Consider the following 19,154-nt stretch of genomic DNA (forward strand, 5'->3'; position numbering starts at 1 on the left):
GCCTCAATGTGGTACGAAGGTAACCCCGTGACCTCAAAGGCGGTACAAGCTCTGGCAGGTCCCACAAAACGGGAAGGTGTTTGAGTGTGGACCTAGCCATGGACTTGTATGTCTGTCCGCTAAAAACCAGCCTAGCAAAGGACCAGGAGAATCATCCACCAGAAGCCTGGCTATGAGTGCAGAAATACATCGGGTCAGATCAACTCATGAAACTGCCAGCTAAAGGTCAAAAGGGCTGCAAGGCATCAGGAAAGGATGAAGAATCACATATTCCTCTGGCACATTTCCCTTTTCAGGAGACTTTGAAATCTATTATTTCTTTTGCTCCTCACCTGTGAGATACATTGGGCAGTTACTAGTCCCATTACAAAGGAAGCAAAGTTAGGTGACTCACCCAAAGTGTCATCCAATAAGTGGCCAGTATAGGCCTAAAATGCTGTTTTCCGCCCTCCTATCTCTTTCCATTGAATTGTCCTGCTCTCACAAGTTCTCATTCAACAAGACACTCCATCTCCTGACACTAGGCATTTTCACAGGCCATCCCCCATGCTCTTTCTGCTTGCCTTTACCTACTGGCTTCCTTCAAGTCTCAGCTGAAGCCTCATTTCTTTTAAGAAGCCTCTCCCAGCCCCCCTTAATGCTAATGTCTGTCCTCTAATTTTTCCTGTTTGTACGCAATTGTTGATATGTTTCTTTTCCCATTAGATGAGGAGCACCTAGAAAGCAGGGATTGTTTCTGCTACTTGTTGTATCCACAGCACCTGGCACATAGTAGGTGCATTTAGCAGGCACATATTACCATCTTTTGTACATGCAATACTTATTTAGCACAGTGGCTGGCACATAGTAGGTGCATTTAGCAGGCACATATTACCATCTTTTGTACATGCAATACTTATTTAGCACAGTGTCTGGCACATAGTAGGTACAATTATTAGGTACATAGTAAGTAGCATTTATTAAACTGCTTACTGACAGACTACCTGATATTTCACTCTAATCTGTTGTTCAGGACAGAGAATATTAACAGGTATGGAACTTACCAATGCTCCCTTTCCAGGTCCTCTCCTCCTTCTTCTCCTCAGCCAACTGGTTGCTGGTAAGAGATGTCTGGCGTGAGTGTGTGCCAGTGGCTGCAGCAATGGATGGCACAGAGCGGGCAGGCCGTAAGCTGGAGGCATCTGTCTTTCCTGCATCTTTTCTAGAACGCTGCTGAAGGACCTTAATCATGGCATCTTTCTCTATGATTTTGGCATGGAGATTTTTTATGCTGGGGAGAGAGTAACAGCAAAAAAAAACCCTTAGGTTACAGACAGAATTCTCATGTTTCCCCACATAGTAATAATAACTTCAGAGAACGGGTGTTCTCAAAGTAAAATTGTCATTTTTGTAAAGTAAAGTAAAATTGTAAAATTCAAAGTAAAATTGCAGGAGCAGGCAGAGTGTCCATACCAATCTACCCCAAACTTTGAGGTCATCACTGGGTTCTTCACCACTGAAGTATGTATTCATGTGTGCTTGTATGTGTCAGGGACTAACTATTCATTCCAGCTTAATTATCATGACTTCGATGTTGATATCACTGACCTCACAGATCTAACACCTGGACTTGCCATCCCCACTGATGTCTTCATCTAAGAGCATTGAGAATATCAGGGAAGTTGGTCCACCAACATTTTTTTTGCATCACCCCCCATATACATTTCACATTTCCCTACCTTTGCCTGTGGTTAACACCAGTTCTGATGCTGAGAATAATGCAGTTCTTGCACACCATCCTCTTTACTGAACATATCCTTAGCCCCTAAAGTCCAACTCAAATACCACCACTTTCAGGAAGCTTGTAGATCCTACTAATTTTTGTACCTTCCTAATGTAGCAATGCTGTATCCTTTTATACTACAGCTATGGGTCTATGTGCTACATATGTCTACTAGGTTATAAGCACCATGCACTCATTGGTAAAACGATCAGACTGACCTAGGTGAGGTCTTAAGTCTATGATCTTATGAAGGCAGGGACTATATCTTATTTAAACCTTTTATCTCTCCTGGCACCGAGCACAGGGCTCTGCACAAGGCTGCTGGTAATGAACGTCTGGCTTCCTTTCCTTTCAAAATTTTGTTCCCAAATCTTTGGTTTCCTTCAAAGCTCTGCTGGACAGCTACTTTCAACATGAAGCCTTCTTGATTCCCCCTATCTGCTAGCTGCTGTTGTTCAGTCATTTCATTTGTGTCCAACTCCTCAAGACCCCATTTGGGGTTTTCTTGACAAAGATACAAAGATACCATTTCCTTCTCCAGCTCATTTTACAGATGAGGAAACTGAGGCAAACAAGATTTAGTGACTTGCCTAGGGTCACACAGCTAGCAAGTGTCTGAGGCTACATTTGAACTCAGGTCCTTCTGAGTCCAGGTCTAACACTCTATCCACTGTGTCACCTAGCAGCCCCAAGTTGAGAGTGCCTCCTCTCATTATCCAGAATCACCTTGTATCTATTTGGTATTTATATTGTATATACCTCATACACACACACACACACACACACACACACATATTGTATAGCTCCTTGATGGCAGAAATATTTTTTACTTTCACAATTCCTGGCTTTCAAGCAGACTCTTAAGAAATGCTTGTTGACTGACTGATTGATTGAATTATTTCTGTTGAATGAGGACCTGTAGCAACCTCTAGTGGCTTTTCTCTAGACCACTGATTGACCAGAAGTCCCAAGGATTTGCTGTACCTCAAGGGTGGTAAAGTGACCCAGACACTCTAGAGCCCATCGCAGATAAAAAAAAGATAGACTAGGGGAGGCTAGGTGGCACAGTGAATAGAGCACCGGCCCTGGAGTCAGGAGGACCTGAGTTCAAATCCAGCCTCAGACACTTAAAACTTACTAGCCATGGGACCTTGGGCAAATCATTTAACTCCAATTTCCCTGCCTTCCCCCTTCCCCCCCCCAAAAAAAGACAGACTACAGGGGTGAGGAACCTGCAGGTTCAAGGCCACATATGACCCTCTAAGTCCTCAAGTACAGCCCTTTTGAATCCAAACTTCACAGAACAAATCCCTTTAATTTGTTCTGTAAAACTTGGACTCAGTGAAAAGGCCACACCCAAGGACCTAGAAGGCAACCCAGGTCTGGTTCTGACTCCATAAACACTGATGCTGGCTGACTTTGTGTTCCCTAAACTCTCTGGGCCTCAATTTTCTCATCTATAAAACAAGGGGGGAAGGGAGGGAAAAGAATAAAATGGGAGAAAATGTGACCCAGACGATCTCCCATATTCCTTCTTGCTCTTATGGTCTGTGATTTTATGAAATGTTTTCTACTCTCTCTAATCCCATCCCACTCCCCCAAGCCCATACCAACTTTCAGTAGGATTAGAGAGAGACAGATTAATAGCTACAGAACACAGTTCTTGTTAACATAACCTCAGGTTCAAAGATGGATTTTGGCATAAAATCACATAGGTATTTAGAAGCTACAAATACCAACCTTTCTTTTGAGGACAATAGCTATATCTTCCCCCCTTCTCTCTAGGTGCTTCCTTTTCTCACTCAGAAAACCCCTGCCCAATGTCACTCATATTTAGCCCAGTACTCTGGAGTCAAGAAGACCTGAGTTCAAATCCAGCTTCAGACATCTAATAGCTATGTGACCTTGAGCAAGTCACTTATCTTCTGTTTTAATCAGTTTCCTCAATTGGAAACTGGACCTTCTTTTAGGACCCTGGAGCAAGTGAACATGTAATAGGCCTGCACAATTATTCCAGTGCAAGTGACCAGGGAGCTGGAAAACCATTACAGGTCCATTTCTGGCCCGTTGGCAGAGAGCTGGTAGATTAGGGATGCAAACTGGGGCATACATTTTCAGACATGACACATTTTTCTTAACTTTACTTATCTGCTACAAGGAAGGTTCTATTATAGCAACGGAGAAATGAGAAGAAAGAGATAGTGATGTTTACAAAATCACTACATATTAAAAAAAAAAGAAAATTTTTGTGATTTCAAGGGAAACAAATGGTCAGAGCTGCTAACTCTCATGGAAAGAACTAAGTGGGTGCCTTACGTGTATTCCATGTCCTGGCACCTCCTATTGGCTTGCACGACTTCCTCTTCCTCCTGCCAGATGCGGACCTCTAGGGAGCTCTCACTGTAGCTTCCATTCCTGGAGTGGTTGATGATTGTGGCATCCCTGATGACAAAAGACACAAGACACACACTTCCATTATTCATCATGACCTGATGAAAAATTAGGTACCGGGTTTTTCAATGCCAGCAGATATCTGCTCCTATCAGCATTGTAGGTAGGGATTTCTCCCCCAGACAAAGCAGGACAAAACACTAACAAAAACACCTCCGTTTCCATCTACGTTGTGAACTATAAGCTTTAATATCAACAATCTATGTTTATATTGGGCTCTAAGGTTCACAAAGTTCTTTCTTCATGACATTCCTGCAGGATTAAGCAGTAATGGCACTATTATTCCCACTGCACAGATGAGGAAATTAAGGCTCAAGGGGCTAAATGACTAACTCAAGGTCATACAGCTAGTAAGAGGGGTATATGCTGGGCATGTAGCTTTCCTGATAGAACGAAAACTCCTTGAGAGCAGGAGCTGTTACAGTTTTGTCTTTGTATCCCCAGTGCCTAGCATAGAACAGACACTCAATAAATGTTTGCTGATTTTTCTGTACAATTTTTCTTCGCAAATGTTTTACCTCTTTCCTTAGGAATTCTTCCTGTCCTGCTCTCTCTAATAATAGTAGCTAATAATAGCTCGTATTTATATAGTACTTACTATGTGTCAGGCATTGTGCTACATGCTTTACAAATATTCTCTCATTTGATCCTCACAATACTGGGAGGCAGGTGCTCTTTTTAACCCTATTTTACAACTGAGGAAACTGAGGAAAACAGAAGCTAAGTGACTTGCTCAAGGTCACAGGTATGAAATATCTGAAGCTGGATTTGAACCCAGGTTTTCTTGACTCCACAGTACTGGGCTAAATATAAGAAACCTGGATTCTCATTTCAGCTTGGCCATGTACCAGCTGTGTGCCCTTGCGAGCAAGTCACTTGCCTTTCTGAACCTCAGTTTCCACATTCCTTCCCTTTTCCTTTCCTGTTCTTCTTCTCCTCCTCCTTCCTCTTTTTGAGACTAGGTCTTCCCATCTCACCCAAGCTAGAAGTCCAGCAGACACCTCCAAACCCAATTTCATCACATGGAAGCTTTGATTGGCTGCATTTCCAACATAGTTTATCCCTCCTTAGGCAGCCTGGTGGCTCTACATTCCTTTGGACTCACCATATTGACACCAAACTTCTCAGAATCCAATTGACCCACCAGCCTCATCATCCCCAATAGCAGGGATTACTGGTATATGCCATTCACCACACTCTTCCCAGATCTTTCTCATAAGAGCTGCTGTCTAACCAGGCCTCCCTCATTTTGTGCTTGTGAAGTTGATTTTTTTTACCTCAAGTGTAAAGTTTTTTACTTATTCCCATTAAAATTCATTTTATTAGATTCAGTCCAATCTTCCAGCCTGTTAACATCTTTTTGAATCATGTGACTCTGCCATCTATCTCAGCTTTATTTAATCTGCAAATTTAATAAACATGCCATCTGCATCTTTTTCCAAGTCTATTAAAATAACATTTCTACATTACACATTTTTCATCATTGTATACTTCTGTCCTTCACAGGGTCTTTGGAAGGATCAATCGAGATAATGTCCATTAATGTGCTTTGTAAACTATAAAACCCTTTATAAATGGAAGGTATTATAATATTATCTCATTTCTGGGCATCTCACCAGAAATTCCTTAATTCTATACTTAAGTAACGAGTACAAGAACCTCTTAATGAGCTAATAAAATGATCTCTACCTAGTTAGCATTCATTAAAGGAGAAAGAAATACCACCAATTTCACAAGAGTGACTAAAGAAATATGACATAATAGGCCATTATGATGGCTTTGGTGCCTTCAGCTTTAGTCTCTGTTGGTTCAGGCCCAAGTAGCCTCAAAAGACTCACAAAAGAACCTGTAAGGCTATATTTTTAGATGTTCTTTTAAAATTTTAAGACATCCTTCATTAAATCAAGATCCTAACCTAAAGCTTTGGTGCACCAGGATTCCAGCAGCCAAATACAACTTATAGGCAAAAGACACAAGTTTGGGGACAGGCAGGGACCCAGGGTTAATAATCCTCTCAGTTCCTAGTCTAAGCAGGCAACTATAGATGTGCAGGAAGCTACTTGAAAACTGTTTCCCCAAAAAGAATATAAGCTCTTTGGGGAGGTTAGGTGGTGCAGTGAATAGAGCACTGGCCCTGGAGTCAGGAGGACCAGAGTTCAAATCCAGCCTCAGACACTTAACACTTACTAGCCATGTGACCTTGGGCAAGTCACTTAACCCCAATTGCCCTGCCCTCCCCCCTCCAAAGGAAAAAAAAAGCAAAAAAAAAAAGAATATAAGCTCTTTGAGGGAGGATACAGACTACTTTGTTTTTGTCACAGTACTTCTAGTGCTTGATATATGGTAGAGGAGGTAGATGTTTATCAATTGACTAATTTGTTTATTGAAACTGAGCTGACTGCATCTATCCTGGAGACAATACTCACTGCCTTCAAATAGGAATCTGAGAGGTTTGGGACTTTCTTTGAAAGAGAAACAAAACAATGCCTTTTCTAAGGTGGAAGCAAAGATATAGAATCAATAACTGTCAACAGCAGCAAATCATTTCCAAATGAGCTCCCAAAAGACGACCCCTTCCATTTTTTTTTTTGGCCATGCCTGAATATAAACCTAGGAGACAAGGGAAAGGGAAAGTGAACATTTTGGTTACAAGTGACAATAAATGGAGCTTCCTCTCGATAGAGACAATATGCTGTCTTCCCCGTGAAGTCCTTAGCACAGTACTAGACACCTAGTAAGCACTTCATTTCTTTTTCATTCATTCATTTACCAGCAGGGGCTGGGAAAGACACAAACCAGCATGACTTCTCATGCTCCCAATTCTACCCCCAGCCCACCTTGCTTTCAGCACATAACAACATCTTTTACTTTACTGAGATCAGAGCTATCCCACCTCCAAGTCTATAAACCTCTCATGTCCTCCCCCATCTTCACCAGTCTCCAGAGGATGAGATGGCCCTCTTCCTTGCTAAGCTGCATCTCTGCTTTCTTCAAGAAACCTTTCCCAATTCTCCTTAATGTTAGTACCTTCCTTCTGAGGGTTGCTCCAACTTGTTGTGTATATATCTTGTTTGTACATAGTTGCTTACTTGTCATGGCCTTTAGATTGAGAGCTCCTTAAAGGTGGGGGTCTATTTTTGCTTTTCATTGTACCTCCAGTATACAAGGTATACAGTAGGCACTTCATAAATGTTTTCTGCCTTAACTCTACCTGTGCTCTGGATTCTATCCCCTTCAGTTTCCTCTGTGGCCTTTCTCCATCAATCATTTCTTCTCTAATGTATCTTTAATCTTTCCTTCTCTTATGATCCCTTACCCTTTGCCTACATATATGCTTATATTTCCACATTCTAAAAATAAACAAAAACCATCACTTGACTCTAATACTCCACTAAGACACTTCTAAATATTGTACACACTCTTTCATTTCTTCTCCCTCCCCTCTCCACTCCCCACTCAATTCCAGGTCTCTGCAATCTGACTTCTGTTCCCATCACTCTTCTAAAACTGTTCTCACATTATTTCCTAACGACTTCCTTATTGTCCAGAATAAAGGCCTGTTAAGAATCATCACTCTCTTTTACCTTCCTACAGCATGAATCTATTGACTTCACTCTTAGTGTCACCACTGATAGATCTTGTGTGATTCTACTTGTGGCTTTGTCATACTTGGATTGTTTTTTTTCTATTTCATTCTTGATACTCTCTCCTCCCTTGGATTCCTTGAGATGGCCCTCTCATTTTCCTCCTGTTTCTAGGAATGTACCTTTTTCTTTTTCCCTAGCTTCCCATCCTTCTTCTGCCACTTAAATGTGATTATCCATATAAGGCTCTATATTTGATCCTCTGAAATCTTCCATCTTCACTGTCTTGGAAATCACATTCATTCCCATTACTTCAATATAATAGAGGTTATAAACCTCTATATAGACAATTCCCACATCAATTTCTTTACTCCCTATTTCACCCCTGAGTTGCAGTCCCACATCTGATTATGCAACATAAAACAAGTATACTTGATTCAATGCTACTTGAAACCATGTAATTAAGAGTTTGAATAATTCAGATCATGCCACATGAGGATTAGTCATAGAACCTCAAACTATTTGTCTTGAAGAAGAATTGGGGGTGAGGAAAAGGTACATATGGTTGTCTTCAAGTATCTGAAGGGCTGTCATCTAGAAGAAGGATTTGGCTTTTCTTGTTTAGCCCTACAGGGGAGCACTAGATGTAATAAGTAGAAACTATGAAGGAACAAATTTAAGACTGATGTAAGGAAAAACATCTTAACAATGGGAGCTACACCAAAGTGTAATGGGCTGTCTTAGAGGTAGTTTCCCCACTCCCTTGAGGTCTTCACACAAAGGTTAGAAGACCACTTGTTGGTAGTAGTAGACTGCAAAAAGAATTTGTTTAAAGTATGGGCCGAATTAGATGGCCTGTGAAGTTCCTTCCAACACGAAGATTCTGTAACTTTCAGTTTCCTCTCTGGCTAGATGTCCAAATGATTTCTCAAATTTACTATGTTTAAAACTGAACCCCTCAGCATCTTCCCCAACACTGTCATTCCCGCTTTCTTGGATATTTCTGTTAGGGCAACAGTATCTTCCTCTACTGAATCCTTGGTTATCTCTCTTATCCCCCACATTCAATCAGCTGAAAAGTCTTATCAATTCTGCCTCTGCAATAATCTTCCCTGTGGGCCACTTCCTATACAGTCCCAATGTAACCCCTTGTATTCTAATATTCAAGTATTTCCACAATCTTGCTTTTTAGCCTTAGCTCACATTCCAGGCTTCATAGACTTCTCTGTTTTTAAGTCTAAGATTGATAGAGGTTAAGAGGCTTGCCCAGAGTCACGTCAAGAAGCTCCTATGTGTCATACACTTTGCTAACCCCTGGGGATACAAAGAAAGGTGAAAACACAGCCCCTGCCCTTAAGGAGTTCACAGTCTAATGGAGGAGACAACATGTAAACCACCAGGTACAAATAAAACATACACTGGCTACATTGGAGATAATCCCAGAGGGAAGGCTAAATAACATTAAGGGGGAGTGAGAACAGCTTCTTAAAGAGACAGAGTCTGAGCTGAGACTTGAAGAAAACCAAGAGATGAAGAGAAAGAGAATTCCAGGCATGGGAGAGGGTCAGTCAGAATTCCCGGAGTTGGGAGATAGGGTGTCTTCTTTGAGAAACAGCAAGGAGGCTAGTGTCATTAGACTGTAGAGTATGGACAGGCAAGGGAAGTGAAAGAAGACTGGAATGGTAGGAAAGGGTCGGGTTACAAAAGGCTTGAAGAACCAAACAGAGGACTTTCTATTGGATCATGAAAGCGTCTGAGGAAGGATTCAAACCTAGGTCTTAAGTTCATTGTCCTAGCCACCATGCCTGCCACAGCTTCATGATTTTGATTCAAGTTTTGGAATGTGTCAGATATACCCAAGTTCAAACCTAGGTAGAATAACACTTCCTAAAACCAGTTATTTGGGTCATGTGACATTTTAGATTAGATGCTCCGCTGGTTTCTTTTCATTTGTTTGGATAATAAAGAGATGACCATGCAAATTTTGGGACCAAACGTGCAACTGGATGGATGTACAAAGATTATTACTGCTACATTGGGATTTGCTGACTTAGAGAGATCAATATATCAATAAACAAACATTTATTATGTTCTTACTATGTTACAGGAACTGTATTAATTTAGTGTGTGAGATACTGAGAAAAAGTGAAAAGTCACAAATTAATGTTATCTTAGAACAACAAAATATAGTGTTTGGGTAAGAAAATTAGTAGTTACCTATGTCAGATCTTTCTTCATTGTGTCAGCAGAGTACTTAGTCACTCCTCTGGCAAGTCATCTAAGCTATGGTCCTCAATGACTGTACCTTGGCCTCCAAACTCAACTTCCCCTAGGCATGTCATCCAAAATAATGGGGTCTTACCTCTCAGCTGCTGCAGTGGCAGCAGCGTTCATGGCAAAATGTCGGATGGTGCTCTCCTCCAGGTACTTCTGTTCCCACTTGGTCATGTCAGCTTCCAGGGCCAAAATCCTCTCTTCCTTCTCCCTCACAAGCTCCATAAGTGCTGGGGCATTGTGGTCTGCCATGGTGCCTGGCTGGCCATTTCCATGTCTCTGCAGAGGAGAAAGAAATAATTATCTTGATGCTCAAATGTATTCCAAGGCAGGCACCTGAACTTCTTTCCATGTCAGCCACCTTCAGAGATAAGGGTGCACATGGTCCACACATGCAGACTCGTAGGTACTATCTATATAAGATAGTATATAAGATATCTATATAAGAAGACACCTGCACAAATAATTATACGTACCACATACACATGCACCTCATCCCCTACAGCAACATATATTCAAGTCAGGTACAAGCCCATCAAGCTCCCTCACAAACCAACTCCCTTTCCTGGTTTGGGATCATAAAACCATAGATCTCTAGAGCAGGAAAGGACCTTGGAGGCCATCCGGTCTGCCCTCTCATTTTACAAATGAGGTAACCAAGGTTTCACAGGTGGAGAGCATCAGAGGTAAGTAGGATTTGAACCCTGGTCCTTTGCCTCCAGAGTCAGGGTTCTTTCCATTGTACCATGCTGCTTCTTTTGTCAATAGTAAAACCAGAAGGATGCAATGCAGTCAAGGGGACCTGAGTTTGAATCTGCCACTTACTCTCTGTGGAACCTGGAGCAAGTCTCTGAGCAACTCCTGGTCTGAGTTTCCTCATCTGTAAAATAAAGGAGCTGGAAAAGAGGAACTTTAAGGTCCCTTACTTCCCCAAATCTGTGTGCTATTCCCCTAGTGATCTAGGAAGGGAAGAAATCACAAAACTTCAACTCCTTTCCTTTACCTCCTCCTCTTCCTCCCTTCCACGCCTGTTACCAACTCCTACCGAATATTTCCCCCCCAAATTCCTATTCATTTGCATTTCTATCAGCTTAGTCCACGTCCTCATAACCACACCTAAAATACTATACTAGACCCTTTGAGTTCAGTCTTTCTCACAAACTACCGCCAGACTGACTTTTCTTAAGGATTCCTTCAATGGTGTCACTCCCTTGCTCAAAAACCTTCAATAGTTCCCCACTTTCTACTATATCAAGTCTAGCGCCCTTATTTCTTATTGCTCCCCATCACACATCTTCCTTTCTAAACCGGGTTGTTCTCATTGTTCCAGATCTTATAGCCCCCATGTCTTAGATTTTATACAGAATGTTATAATGTCATATGATATTTTATTTGTCACATTGTATTATATTTGATGCCCCATGGCTGGGCATATGCTCTGTTTACAATAATGAGTTGTGGTTTGAATGACTGAAACACCCACATCTTCACCCCTTCCCATTAACAGAATCTTGTAATCCCAGAACTTCCGAGCTGGGAGGACCTATGAGCAGTAGCTGCAATAAAAAGGACAATGGACCACAAGCTGCAGTTCCTCATTTTCACGCCTCGCTCTGACACTAATTGCCTGCCTCTAGGTGAGTCCCTTAATTTCCTGATCTCAGGTTCTCTATCTTAAGAATATTTGGCAGTATGCCAACCACTTGGTCGGACCAAGTGAAATCTACATCCTCTTCCTGGGTTAATGTTCTATTCCCAGGGCTAACATTCTATTCTTATATCTGCCTCTCTTCAATCTAATATTGTCAAAGGATCTTACTTAGGTAGAGAGTTGAATGGGACCTCAGGGGCTCTCTAGTTCAATCTCTTCACCTAGCAGATGAGGCCTTGGAAAATTAAGTGACCTGCCCAACGCAGTAAGCATCAGAAGTGGAAATCAAACTTCCCTCCTTCATGTTTGCCCTTTGAATATTAGAAGACGACCATCATTCCTCTCCTCTGACCTAAGCCCCCAGACTCCTTTTCTTTGGTCTAAACATCATCAATTCCTTACGGCATCATTTCTAGCCCACTCACCATACTGGTTGACAGTTTCCTTACACGGGTGAGAACACAGGCATACTGCCAAGGTAACAAGACTGGGAGTTTTCCTCTTTTTCTTCCATGGGGCTGAAATTCACCCCAAGGAGAAAGTGGGATCGCTGCCGTGAACCTGTATCATAGCTCTCACCACCACCACCTCTCCTCGCCCAGCTAACTGGGCCAGGACTAGTCCTTATGGTCACTGATACAACTGGGTCAGCTCCCTTTGGTTGTAACTGCAGCAACATCATTCCTCCCTCCCTCCATGACACAGATGCCACCAAGGTCTCCAGGGAAGAAAAGAAAAGGACAGTGGCAACAGCCTATGAACTGAAGCCATTCAGGGATTGTCCTAAGTCTTCTAAAAACCGGTAATGTAATTTGGAGCTGCATATATAATGACATCATCCTATTCCTACTCATCTTTTAATGGGAAGATAAGGTATAAATAACACTGGGTTGGTAGTTAATGTTCTTCCTATTAAGAGATGTTTAGAAATAGGATGATGTCATTATATATGTGGCTGCAAATTACAGACTTGGATTCAAATCTCACCTCTGACCCTTACTGTTGGTGTGATGCTGGGAAAGTCACTTAGCCTTGTCAAGCCTCAGTATCTTTATCTGTAAAATTAGGGATTTCAACTAGATGGCCTCATGTCTTTTTTTTTTGCTCTAAATCCATATTATGCTCCTCACAAATCAAGTACCACCCTGGAAGCACAGATAGCAGTCCCTTTCTATGGCTTATTCTAGCAATGGAGAGGGAAAAGCTGCCTAAGTCCTTCCCTTTGCTTAGCCCATCTTGTATTTTCAGGAACCCTGACTCTATGAGTCCTTGGATGAAATGGTCTACAAAGTCTCAATGCTAGTTTTGGGAGCTCTGTGCCACTAAGATCCCCATTGGAGCTGAAGCACTTACCACTCTAGGGCTTGGGCTCTGTTCCACAGTTGGCTACCAGCCCTAGCATCTGTGGTCAGTCCTAATTTAAGGCAGGACAAGAATGAGATCAAAGCTATACCAGATGCTCCCTCAAACGCTGGAGAATGTGGATTCCCAAACACAGAGGGAGATTCCTTTGCCCCGCTCCCACCTGCTCTTGAGAAGGGGGAGCATGACCTCAATTCCAGGAAGAGAATCACTTTCCCCAAGTCCCATTTAGGCCCTGGCTGGAGGGCTTTTTTGGTCCCACTCTGTGGAGGAATTGAAGGACTACTCTTCCGTATCTCAGGGATTAACCCCAGAAGATAAGAACTTTTGGCTACCGATTTACCCAGTGGAACATGGAAGCAGACGGAATAAACAAGCTTACTCAGCTTCTGAGAAGCCGGGTAGGACTCCCACCCCCTTGCGCCCCACAGATCTCCAGATGACTTCCCTCTCATGTTTATCAGAGTCCCTTTGCGTTAGAGAAGATTTGGCAATGTAATACTTTATAATTACATAGCACTTTTATTCTAAAACACAGGACCAGAACTCCCTGAGGGTGGAGCCTGTGTTTTCCTCATCAGACAGGGAGTGGCATGGTCTGACACTTGTCTCACCCACCCTCCCACCCTCCATGTAATAGGCCATTATGGACTCAGAGTAAAGAGACTTCAATTCTAATCCTGACTCCAGCATTAAGTAATTCTATTACTCTGGGCAAGTTACCTACCTACCTGTTATTCCGTTTCCTATCTAAAATGAGGATAATAACAATTGCTCTATCTCAGAGTGTTTTGTGAGAATGAAACCCTGAAAAGTAGTATATACAAAGCTAAGGTGGTATCAGGTTTCGTTTGGTTTTGTTGGGGGGAGGAAGTGGGGAATGATAAACCTGTCATTTTATTGATATGGGGAACTCCCTTCTCAGACTGTCTCTATCAGAGCAGATCAGCAATTGCTCCATAACTTAGAGGATGGCTTAAGGCATTGATAGGTTAAATGACTTGCCCAGGGTCACATGGCCTATTTAAGTGTCAGAGGCAGGACTTGAACCCAGATCTTCCTGACTGAGGGAGACTCTCTATCCACCATGCTATGCTGCCTCTCAAAGGTATTGCTGTTATTCTTATTACTATTATTATTAAGAGTGGTCATAGAAAGACTCAAAACCAACAGATTTTAGCTCTACCACTTAAAGCTCTTGACCATGGCTTTGTCCTCTCTGAGCCTCATTTATTTCATCTGTAAATTAAAGACCGTAGTGCTTGCACTTCCTACCTACCTTTGCAGGATCAGTGAGAGCAAAGTGCTTTGTCCAATACAAAGCACCCTCCGAGGGTGAGTTATTATTGTGATGGTTTTCATTTCACAGATGAGAACAGAGAAGCAGAGGCTTTCTCAATGCCTTACAGGTGAAATGTGGGACAAAGCTAAGACAAGGAGTCCAGCCTCTTGCTTCCCATCCCCTGTACTTTTGCCCAGAACTAGTGGAAACGATTATATTTATACTTTGTTCCTTCTGTGGCTGTGATTATAAATAAAACATCCAGTTCTGAGTCATAACCAGCTTTACTTTTGCAACCAGTCCCTCCATCACCCTAGGGAGAGGTGGAAGGTGCCGCATGCATACAAATTTAACAACTTCAGGCAAAATGAACTGCTCTCTAGTTAGAGATAATTAAGTCCACTCATCTCTCAAACCCTCAGGTTCCTCACCTGTAAAAGAAGATGAAATGATCCCTAAAGTCCTTGTGGCTTCTCAAAACTTTATGATTCTGTGATTCTTATTTTTCAGATGGTTCCATTTGAAAGACCTGACTGTTTTTGGAATATGGGGCTTTGAGAAGAATCCTATGCTGTCTGCCACAAAGCAGCAGACAGAGAAGGTTGTCTTGGGATAAAAGGCAACAGTCAGTGTCTGAACCTGCCTGTTTGCTGCTCTCCTTAGAAGGATAGGGAGTTCAGTAGTTGCTCAGTACCCTGGTATAGCCATTTCCATGATGTTCTGGAACATCTCCTGAAGTCACATGCTCGAATTTCTGTAGCAGCCAGGAGGCATGTGAACTCTCTGTCCTCAATGATCAACACTATTTCCTAGATTAACAAAGGGATTTGTGTGTTACCTATAGGAACAGTTGGATAGTTGAACCACAATGGCTGGACCAAATCCTACCAGAAATAGAGCAGTGAGGAAGGGTAGGGAACAAATGGATATAGGAGCTATTTGAAGAGCATATGCTTTCATCCCTTCCTCCTCCTTTTTTTTTAAAGATACAGAAAATTCTATCATGTGACCCAGTAATCCCACTACTGGGCATATACCCCAAGGAAATCAAAGACAAAACCAAAGTTATGAGATACGCTAAAATATTTATAACATTACTGTGTGTGATAGCAAAGAACCAGAAACAAAGTAATGACCCATCTATCTGGGAATGGCTAAAAAAGACTATCATTTTATGTTCCGAGATCTAGGGCTAGAAAGGGCCTTAGAATCTATCTGGTACGACCCCTTCATTTTACAGAGAGGGAAAGTGAAGCCCAGAAAGGGCAAGGGATTTGCCCAAAGTCATCTGGTCACAAGTGGCAGCTGCCAAGACTTGAACTCGGCTTCCCTGACTCCAAGTTCAATGGCCTTTGCACTGTTCTGTCCTGATTCAAATGTAATGGAATAATTATTATTGTACAGTAAGAAATGGGGACTATAAGGACTTTGGTTAAACATGGGAAGGTGTGTATGAACTGACACAGAGGAAAATGAAAAGATCCAAGAAAACACTATGTACAATGACTACAGCAATGTAAATGAAATGATCACTACAAGAAAGATGAACATATGAGTAACAGAAAAAAGAATGAAGTTGAGAAAATGAAACACATTTGCTCACACACACGGGGTGGAGGGACAAATAAGACAGAACACCATAAATACTTCACACCTTCAGATTTCCCCCCTAAATTATTCAATGTAATCTTGGCCTGTATGACGACGATGATGATCATGATGATGATTATGATGACAACCAGCATCTGTTAGTTGTTAGTGCTTATTATGTGCAGGCACTGTACTAAGTGCTTTACAACTCTTAATTCACTTGACCCTCACAACAACCCTGGGACGTAGGTCCAATTATTATCTGAGGCAAAAAGAAAATAAAATGAATTTTCCCAAGGTCACATAGCTAGTCAGCGTCTGAGGCCAAATCTAAACTCAGATCTTGACTTGAAGGGCAGTTAGGTGGCATGGTGAATAGAGCTCTGGGCCTAGAGTCAGGAAGACTCATCTTCCTAAATTCGAATCTAGCCCCAGACACTTACTAGCTGTGTGACCCTGGGCAAGTCATTTAACCCTGTTTTCCTTAATTTCCTCATCTGTAAAATGACCTGGAGAAGGTAATGGCAAACCACTACAGTATCTTTGCCAATAAAACTCCAAATGGGGTCACAAAGAATTAGACATGACTAAAATTACCAAACAATAACTTCCTGACTTCAGGTCCAGCGCTCTATGAACTGCAACATCTAGCTGTCCATTAAGAAGAGTGTAGGTTCATGAAGGAGGAGGTAATAGTCCCACTGCCCTTTGTGTTCCGTTATTATAGGCATCATGGTTCAAGAATGGCATTGTTAAGCTAAAGTACATTCAGAGGAGGGCAACCAGGATGGCCAGTGAAGGGCCTTCACTTACGACATACTAGGAATGGCTAGAGGAACCGGACACATTTAGCCTGGAGAAGAGAAGCCTTGGGAGAGGCATGTCAGCTGTCTTCAAGTATCTGAAGGACTTCAATCATGGAGGAAGGCTCAGTTTTGTTGTGTTTGGTCCCAGAGGGCAGAACCAAGAGCCATGGGTAGAAGACACACAGAAATAGTTTGATATCTAGGGAAAACTTTCTAACAGATTTGTGGGATAAATTATAGTGGGAATTCCTTTGGTGTATTGGTTCCTAACAATTCTCATATTCTATGATTCTATTTTTTTTTAATTGAAGCAAAGGGTTCAGCTAGAGGACATGGGAAGAAAAAACAGTGGTCAGCAATGCCTATGATACAAAGACCAAAAGCACCAATTGAACGTTTTGAGATTTTTTTCTAAAAGATATATACATGTGTGTATATATACATACACACGTATATATATGTGTGTGTGTATACATAGACACACACACACACATATATATATATACATTCCGTAGTGTCAAAGATTTTTGCTGACCAATGTCAATTTGCTTGCTGAGGTAAGCCTCATGTTGCAAAGAAGAGCTTTCTCTCATCTGAGGAAGGTAATCATAGTCACAGAGCTAGAAAGAACCTCAAAAAATCCTATATTCTATCCACGTGACTTCCAGTAGGATGAGAACAACAATAATAGTGGGGTATGGTGAAAAGAATGCTGCATTTGGAACCCGGTGACCTGGGTTTGAATTCTGCAGTTATGAATTATTGCCTGTTGACTTTGCACAGTCACTTACCCTCTCTGTGCCTCAGCTCCCTCTTTTGCAAACCAAGGGGATGGAACTAGATGATACACAAAGCCTCGCCTAGCACTAACTCCTGTGTTTTGTCTCATTCAGATAAGAATCCATCCTTTTCCCAGAAACTTTATAAGAAGTTATCATTCTCCGTTGGTGAACCATTCCAAAGTTTATGAAGCTTCACTGCCAGTAAATTTTTCCTTCCATCCCATCTAAACTTCTCATATGACAGACTAACTTGATTTCTTTACATTTTCATTAAACACGTTTATAAGGTGCCTGCTAATATGTACCTAATATGCTAGGTACTAAGAGAGTCTAAGACAAATCTGATGAGGTCTTTGCCATTGACTAACTTACCACCTATGAACATGATCCTGAAACAAATGATATCACACATCCTACCTTCGTACTACAAGAGAAGCTATGAAAATAAAACCACAGAAAAGGAATCTTTCTTATAGCCAGACTGATAGAAACAGGACCCAAGTGATGGGAATCAGAGTTCTAGATTCTCCTTTATCATTGGTTAACTGTTTGACCATGGGCAAGGAACTTAACTTCGCTGTGATTCCATTTTCTCTCCTATAATGAGGTAATACTTAGAAGGTGTCATGGATAGAATGCTGGCATTTGGCAGACCCGAGTTCAAATCCTTCCTTAGCCACTATGTGACCCTAGCCTTAAACTCTCTGTGCCTCAGTTTCCTAGCTGTAAAATAAGGGGGTTGAACTCTATGGCCTCTAAGGTCCTTTCCAGTTCTACATCTATAATAATAATTTCCATCTTCCTTTCTCCTGCCTCATAGAGCCAATGGAGAAAATAACTGAAATAAGACATGGAAATTGTCTTAAATTTTTGGAAGTATTTAATCATGCTGTTTTTCTCTCCTCTTCTCTTTCATCTCTATTTTCTCTTCCCCTCTACTGCCACCTTCAAGGGCTACTAAGGAACAGTTTTGTCTCCCATCAAGAGCCTATTAACTGAAGACTCTTTTTCCTGAGTAAAGCATTTTTGTGCTAGGCTGGTTTCTCAAGTTTCTCTTTTTGGGCCCTAACCACCTGCACTTCTGTTACTATCTCTAATGGGATTGGGAAAGGCCTATGGGAAGGGAGAGGGATGAGAAAAGGACATAGCAGAGTGGTCCAGGGTGTGCCCCTGGAATTGAGCTGACTCTCAAAGTCTAACAGACTCACTAAACCACTTCTCTTATCTATAAAGTCCATACCTCAATTAATTTCCCAGAGTAAAAAAAAATGCTGTTCTTACTAACCTTGGGAATAATAGACAGGTCAACTAGAGTGCCCACTATTTACAAAAGTGCTGCCCTGGGAAATCAGGAGTCCCAAAGCATGACCTGGCCCTGACACAGATCTAAATATGGGACCCTAACTTCACTGCAGAGCTTCAATGAGCTTTCTAAACCTCTCTCAAAAAATTCCATGTAAAATCATGCCTCACAGGATGTGGACAGTAATATTGGTCTTGCTGTTGTGTTGGGAGTGGAGAGGGAAAGGGGCCTTTGTGCTATATTTAGCTTGACACTCAACCCATTTTTAGAAGACGGGGAGAGGCAAATGAATGGCTCTTTGATACAA

General features: G+C 41.8%; 1 protein-coding gene across 13 annotated transcripts in view; it reads right to left on the bottom strand.

Annotated features, from left to right (window-relative positions):
* Positions 1 to 19,154, bottom strand: part of AMOTL1 (angiomotin like 1) — a 254,555-nt gene that overhangs the window by 11,269 nt on the left and 224,132 nt on the right. For all 13 annotated transcript variants that reach the window (XM_069080086.1, XM_069080085.1, XM_069080083.1 and 10 more), the window contains 3 exons: positions 10,160 to 10,350; positions 4,079 to 4,204; positions 1,044 to 1,270 (listed from right to left, as the gene is read on the bottom strand). In XM_069080086.1, coding sequence (XP_068936187.1) covers positions 1,044 to 1,270; positions 4,079 to 4,204; positions 10,160 to 10,350 — 544 coding nt within the window. The remainder of the gene's footprint in view (positions 1 to 1,043; positions 1,271 to 4,078; positions 4,205 to 10,159; positions 10,351 to 19,154) is intronic.

The sequence above is a fragment of the Petaurus breviceps genome, unplaced genomic scaffold (genome assembly GCF_028583685.1).
Source record: "Petaurus breviceps papuanus isolate PSGF00001 unplaced genomic scaffold, PetGlider_PUasm1.0 91133, whole genome shotgun sequence".
Taxonomy (NCBI): Eukaryota; Metazoa; Chordata; class Mammalia; order Diprotodontia; family Petauridae; genus Petaurus; species Petaurus breviceps.